Genomic DNA, 7,500 nt, shown 5'->3' with positions numbered 1-7,500 from the left:
TTAAGTCACACAGTGCATTCTCCCCCCTCCACATGTGCAGCCCACACTATGCTGCACTGGCTGAGCCAAAAGGATTACATTCTTTCAGAGACAGAGTTTTGATTATATTACTATTTCACTACAGTGCATTATATTTATTATGTCAGTAACCAGCCGATAATAATACATTAGCCTAAAAGCTAATATAACTTGTCAACACCGTCTGCTATAGTTTTGGCTATAGCTAGTTATCATGTGGAATTTAGCTCTGTTGAGCGTGCTATAATTGCTGTGTAAAACTGTGTCTTTTATAAATATGTTTGTAGTATTTGTCTGTATATGGGGCATTTTGTTATGCAAATTGGGAGGTCAAAAACAAGAATTGTCACTTGGGAATCATGTTTTTTCCGATTCAGCACCCTTATTGAATGATGTAAAATGGCCTGGTTCCCCCCAAAACGCCTCTAACCTCCTTATAGAAGGCCTTTTTTCTGAAATCCCACCAGTCTATGTACTGTACTGTTAATGTCATAGTGTATACTGTAGTCATATAGCACTTTATAGTATATGTATAGTATTGTATAGTAGTATATATGTACAGTATAGTTTATATGTATAGTTTCATAGAGATTCTACTGTTACGTTCTTAGCTCACGCATGTTTCATGAAAACTACTTTTTATGCATGTGATGTATTGCCATGCTTTTTTGTTCTTGCTTAATGTAAATCGCTCTGGATTAAGAGCGTCTGCTAAATGCCTAAATTGTATAGTGTTGGGTTATGGACTTGGGCCCATTGATTAATCCTATTAACTCTTGCATACCACATGTTATGGATCAGCTTTAAGGCCACTGTCTGTCTTCTGTCTTAAGTGGGTTGTCCAGATATATATTATGCATATACTTTAACGTTGTACATCTGACTCTGTATTCATTGCTTCAGAGCTTTCCCCTCATTTAGAGAGAGAGAGAGAGCATTAACGTGCTGGAATGTCAGGAACCATTGTATGGAAATGTTTTCGCATGACTGCATGGGTTTTTTCAAATATATATATATAGGCCTATATCTAGCATATTGTACTTAAGCAAATCACGACATATCTGTTGTGGGGGCGAGAGAGCATGAGAGAGCATCACCCGTGATGTAGGGAGAAGAACGGGTCCGGGTAAGTGACGGGGGACCTATACAGTCACAGGGGGGCGATGCGGAGGCATATGGCAGTTGTTAAGTAAAGCGAGAGAGAGACAGAGAGACACAGCGAGAGAGAGAGAGAGAGAGAGAGAGAGAGAGGGACGGGGGACCTTCAGCATATCGCCAGAGGGCCCAGAAAGAGTGAAGTGTGATGGAAAAGGGAGGACAGGAGGTGGGGTGAGAGGGGGGGGGGAGCAGTCAGTCAGTCAGTGCGGGGGGAGAGAGAGAGTGAGAAAAGGAGAGAAGGGAGGAGAGCGAGACGCGGGTGAAGAGCGAGCGAGGGAGAAGGAGTTGGACTGGGTGCGGGGGCGCGGGGGGGGGTTGTAGCGGCGGAGGCTGCAGGGCTGATATTTAATGTGATGAATGAGTTGTGACAGTGCGCCTCTAACCTCCTCCTGACCAGCGAGGGGGAAGGCCACGGAAATAGAAAAAGTGGTATACGGCTTAAAACGGCATTATATATGTATAGCGAGTGAAGCGCTGAAGAGGGTTAGGGGGATGCGAGCATGATGCACCAATGGGGGGAGGCGTGGAGAAGGAACAGGAGGACATGCAGGCTCTAGGAAACTTCATATACTGTAGACCAGAGATACTCCAACCTTTTGGATTGTCAATTTTATTTATAAAGCACGTCTAAAAAAACGACAGAGGTTTGGGCTATGCTGGAGTGTATAAAAATCACACCCGTTTGAAGTGAGGGGCGCTCTTATCATCGTCATCATGACGTAAAATAGACCATCTTGCGCCTCCCTTATCCCTTATCCCTAAACTTATTTGCCATTTTTTACTATTTTGAAAAACATTTTAAAATGGTTCAACTAGCCGATCTACATCTACGTGAGCTTGTAGATTTGAACTATTTTAAAAGGTTTGTTTAAATAGTAAAAAATGGAAAATACGGGGTGGAGCAAGATATAGCCCTATATATATATATGTCTATTTGCTCAGACACTGACGTATAATTGTCCATTCATCATTGTCAACAGGGAATTTTGTTTTCCTTTGGAATATTAACGCTTCTAAAGAGAGGTCAGACTTATTATTAGCGCAACAAGGTAGTAATGGAACATTTCACCTCCTGGTTTTGGGGGGAAATGGAAGGCCGGGGCTTTTCAGAGTAAAATCTGCCTCATCTGCTGGGCCTTTATTTTTGAAAGATTTCGGGGCATAATAGAGGCGTGGCGTGCACAAGACATTTAGAGGGGCAGGTGCTCAAGTGAAAAAAGGGCACCTTGTGCAGCGCGTGGAACCGGAATTGTGCAGCGCGTGGAATTTTGGGGCCTAAATAATATATTGGAAGTGTTGTATCAAGAATTGATCAATGTCACCATGGTCCACATACTGTACACTACACTACAGTGTACAACAGTAGGCTACAGTGTATTTTATTTTATTTATTTATTTTCAAAAGGGCACATTTGTCCAGAGGGAAAAGTGTCCATCTGTGCACGCCACAGAGTGGCGGGCGGCCCTTTGATATGGAGAGAGGACGATGATATGATGCGGGACTCAGTGAGCAGAGCAGAAACAAAGCAATGTGAGTGAAATTACGTGCGTTATTATGTGTAGAGAGAGAGAGAGAGAGAGACATAATGGGTAGGGGGGGAACGAGCACCATGCGGCAACGTGTGAACAATTTACTGTACCCCATTCTGTGAACTACACAAAAGGCGACGAAAGAGAGAGAGAGAGAGAGAGAGAGAGAGACGGGTACAAAGAAACAATGGAGACTGTTTCTTCGTCGGCGTCTGCGCCATTGTTCCGGTGTCACGTCTTCCAGGGACGGCTAATTGCAACTTGTCACCACACACGTGCACAGTGGAACAATAATGCTTTTCTCTCTTCCCTCCCTTTATTGGACAGTGAGATGGTCGGTGGTGGGCCACACCAACGTGTTTTACTAGTATCTGCTTCACTATCTTTCTTTAACCTGTATTTATTCAGGGGAGTCGGTCGAGAGCAAGCTAGCTCTCTTTTCCCCTGATTTTACAGTACACATAACATACAATATAAACACAGATACATTACAGGATAAGAAACAATTCAGAGTGAACAAGTACAGCTAGATCTCAGATGGATCCTTACAAGTCTTTTAAAATGTTCAAGTGAAATCAAGTTGTTCAGTTTTAAGATTGATTGTAGAAAATGTAGACAGTTCCACATGTGAGGTGCATATAGTAATGAAAGGCTGTTTTACCCACTTCGGAATTCACAATGGGGACTTCTAACATAAGGTAGCTTTGGGAGCGGGTGTGCTGTTGGCCAGTTTTGGGATGCAATAGGGCTGCTAAGATATGTAGGCATTTTCTTAAGTAAGGCTTTGTAGATAACAACAGTGCAGTGCTGTTCTCGTCTCTTAGCCAATGAAGGCCAACCAACCTTTTCAGTCCTACAGTGATGGGTGAGGAACCCATCTCCAGTTATAAACCGGAGGGCAGAGTGGTAGATTGTGTCGAGTGGTTTTAGTGTGCGTGCGCTCGCTCATGCGTGCGTGTGGGTGTGCGGGCTAATTCAAATGATGAATATATCAAGGTTTTCAACTGGCGAACATTTTCCCTGTTCCACCTCAGAGGAAAGCCTGGACTGTGTTACAAAATTGCCATGTGATCCGGTCGGGAGCGGATGATATCGTTACATCATGTTGTAGTCATTGTTTTGTAGTCATCAGGATATTGTTACATCATGTTGTAATCATTGTTGTGTGTAGTCATCAGGCTGGAACCCTCAAGGGGGTGGCGGTGGCTCAGGGGTAGAGTGGCTGGATGGTAACCACAAGGTTGCCAGCTCGAACCCGGGCTACCCCAGAGTAGTGTTGAAGTGTCCTTGAGCAAGACACTGAAGCTCCTGATGTGCTTGCTGGTGCCGTGCATGGTTTCCGCCGCCATCGGTGTATGAAGGTGTGTGTTTATGGGTCAATTGATGCACATTCTATGTAAAGCGCCTTGGATAAAGGCCACCATTTACCATTTAATCTGGAACTTCCTTTCCCTCAAACCGGAAGATAACAATGAAAGCGTGACTCTCATAGCTATATCTGCGTCTTTTATTGGGGAAAATCGGTTTGAGGGATAGGAATTAGTTTAACACCCTATACCCAAAACCCTAAACCTAACCTCACAGGAAGCCACGGGTTCGTTTTAACCTGCCACACAGGCAGCCTCTGTAGACTTTTTTAAAGCTCAGCTCAAGACCCACTTCTACAACATTGCTTTTAATTGATCTTAAAAAAAAATTGTTATTCATGTCCTCATTGTATTTCATGCTTGTTTTTTAATGTCGTTGCTTAACGCCTTGCTTTTCTTTTATTCTCCATTGTTCTGTAAAGCACTTTGAGCTGCATTTCATGTCATGAAAGGTGCTATACAAATAAAGTTTTATTATTATTTATTATTATTATGGGTGAATTTTAACCCGGCTACGGGTTAGTTGTAACTTGTAACTTGTAACCAAAACTTGTAACTTGGTTCCAAAACGTTTTCATGTCAAGGACCCCCATTTGAAAAAATATGCTAGTGACCTTCCATAAGAGAAGATGTGTACGCCTGTACGGCTCTAGCAGTGATTCTAAACCAGTTTAATTTCATGGACCCCCCAGTTTGACATGCATTTAGTCGACGGAACCAACAGGCATTTATATCTTGAGACCCCAATTTATATTCTAAAATCACTGTTAATTTAACTCTTGAGAGTGTACAAATTCCATTTGTACACTCTCAGAGTTACAGACCCATATAGGGTCCTTTTGGTTCCAAACTATCATTTAGCTGGGGACTCCCTGCACTCCCTCAAGGACCCCTGGGGGTCCCCGGACCCCACTTTGGGAACCACTGGTTGTAACCAGCCACACATGTTGGGAGCGACGGTGTTGTTGGAGTAATCTGGTAAGAGAGTGACGACACTAGCGTTTACTCCCACAATGGGATAGTTCCAATGTTTGTAACTATCTAGTGGCCATAGGCACCCGCTTTGTGGCGAGATCAAAGCGTGTCACCGACTCGCCACTCTCTTACTATTCCACTCGGGTTGGACTATAACGCCCGTCGGACTGTTAGCAAAACAGTCTATTAGTATGTCTAACAACATGAGCACCCCGCAGTCTCGACGGCCATGCCTTTTGGCCTGCACGGCAGAGACAATTATAGACTTAAGAGCGTCTGAGATTGCGAGAGAGAGAGAGAGAGACAGAGAGAGACAGAGGGGGGGGGGGGGGGGGGTATTGGTAATAATCAGAGAGAGAGAGAGAGAGAAAGACTGAGCTAGACAATGACAGCCACTGTACTGTATAGTTCTGGTCGGGGCAGCGAGTGGAAGCTTGGGAGATGACTCATACTGTATAGGGTGGAATGAGGAGGGTGAGGAGGGGAGAGCAGAAAATAGAAGTCATGAGCGAGGAGGGGGAGAGGAGGGGGGGGGTGAGACCCTTTGGGGTGAAGTTGCCTGTCTGATCTCCTAGTTGTTCCCTCCTGAGTCAGCTTTTAATGCTCTCCCCTCCCTCCTCTCTCTCTCTCTCTCTCTCTCTCTCTCTCTCTCTCTCTCTCTCTCTCTCTCTCTCTCTCTCTCTGCCTCTCTCTCTCTCTCTGCCTCTCTCTCTCTCGTTCTGTTTTCCTCTCGTTGACACCACCCTCTATCTTTTCTCCACACACACTCCTTCGTTCCTCCCTCTGGCGGCATTCATTCAGTGTAGCGGAGATAAGCTATCGTATGATCAAAGATTGCATTCCGGCGCTGCAGTTGGGGGAGGGGGGCTGGGGGGGGGGATGCAGTTTTTAATCAATTAGCTGTCAAGCCGCATGCATGCATGCATGCAGCTCTCACTGTACAATAATATTCTACATATCCAGCCACGTACTGCTCACAACGTGCCTGAATTCCATTCCATGCAGTATACAAAGTACACAAAGTGAAAATGATGCCTTTGAGTGATTACGAATGTCCTTATCCGTCCCTCTGACTCGGTGGTTTTTCAACCACTGGTCCGGCCGGCGTGGACCACCAGTGAGTTGGTCTTTAAGGGGTGTTCCAGGTGGTCCCTATAGGCTATCCCAGTGAGTTGGTCTTTAAGGGGGTTCCAGGTGGTCCCTAAAGGCTATCCCAGATCTTTAACTCTTGAGAGTGTAAAAATGAAACCACAAATGGACCCGTATTTCGGGTCCATTTGGTTTCATTTTAACGCTCTCATGAGTTAAATTATTGTTACACATCTGCATTCGTTAATTTACAAGAAGTCTACACAATTAGAGAATGTAAAATAATTGTTGTTTTTGCCTGTTATTATCGCTCCTATGATACCAACATCCAATACCCCAAAATCTTATCCAATGATAACAACATTCTTTAGTGTTGTTGGTCTGCACGTCTAAATCTCATCAAAATGGTGGTCCGTTCCGTCCGTCCGCATAGCTCAAACGCTGCTTGATATGAAGAAGGTTGAAAACTATGCACTGCTCTGACTGGTTCCCTGTCTGTCTCCCTTTCTCTCTCTCCCAATCCCCTTTGAACAAACCCCCAAACAATCCCCCCTCTCTCTGTCTCTCTCTGTCTCTCTCTTCTGTCTGCTCTCTCTCTCTCTCTCTCTCTCTCTCTCTCTCTCTCTCTCTCTCTCTCTCTGTGGCTCTCTGTCTCTCTCTCTCTGTCTCTCTCTGTCTCTGTCCTTCTCCCTGCTACAGTGTGGACGGCGCGGTTCTCTCAGGAGCCGGCAGACCAGTCGGTGGTGCGGGGCCAGAGGGTGATCCTGTCCTGCGTCGTCTTCAACTACTCGGGCATTGTTCAGTGGACCAAGGATGGACTGGCCCTGGGCATCGGAGAGGACCTCCGGGGTGAGAGAACAGGATGATACAGTATAGCTGTAATGCAGGCTACTGAGGCTAGCTTAAATAGCACAGCCTAGCCCAATAGTGCCGAAAAGGCCAATGCATCTCTTTCCCCCCCTCTCCCTCTCTCCCTCTCTCCCTCTCTCTCTCTCTCTCTCTCTCTCTCTCTCCCATAGTTTTTATCTTGTTTTTATTATTTGGTTGTTTTTGTAAGCTTAGCGAATCGTCTGCATTTCACTCTTGGGTCATGATCTCCTCTCCTCTCCTCTCAGTATCCTCCTAAGTCCCTTTGCCCCATTTCTCCCTTGCCCCATTCCCCCCCCCCCCCTCTCTCTCTCTCTCACTGTGTCTGTCTGTCTCTCTCCCCCCTCTCTCTCCCTCTCAGCTACTCAGCTTCTGCCTTGTTTTTGATCAACCGTCCTTCCTCCCTCATTTTCTCCCTCTTTCCTCTCCTCATCTCTATTTCCTCTCCTTCCTTCCTTTCTCTTCCGCAATCCCTCCCTTCCTATTCTACCTCTCT

At 45.4% G+C, this 7,500-nt stretch overlaps 1 protein-coding gene across 2 annotated transcripts in view; it reads left to right on the top strand.

Moving 5' to 3' along the window:
• Positions 1-7,500, top strand: part of kirrel1a (kirre like nephrin family adhesion molecule 1a) — a 69,759-nt gene that overhangs the window by 36,965 nt on the left and 25,294 nt on the right. For both annotated transcript variants that reach the window (XM_080792895.1, XM_080792894.1), the window contains exon 2: positions 6,837-6,986. In XM_080792895.1, the coding sequence (XP_080649021.1) occupies positions 6,837-6,986 (150 nt within the window). The remainder of the gene's footprint in view (positions 1-6,836; positions 6,987-7,500) is intronic.

The sequence above is a fragment of the Protomyctophum bolini genome, assembly GCF_963924005.1.
Source record: "Protomyctophum bolini genome assembly, chromosome: 20".
In the NCBI taxonomy this organism is placed as follows: domain Eukaryota; kingdom Metazoa; phylum Chordata; class Actinopteri; order Myctophiformes; family Myctophidae; genus Protomyctophum; species Protomyctophum bolini.
Note: the sequence above shows the minus strand (reverse complement) of the source record. Positions and strands in the feature narration are given on the sequence as shown.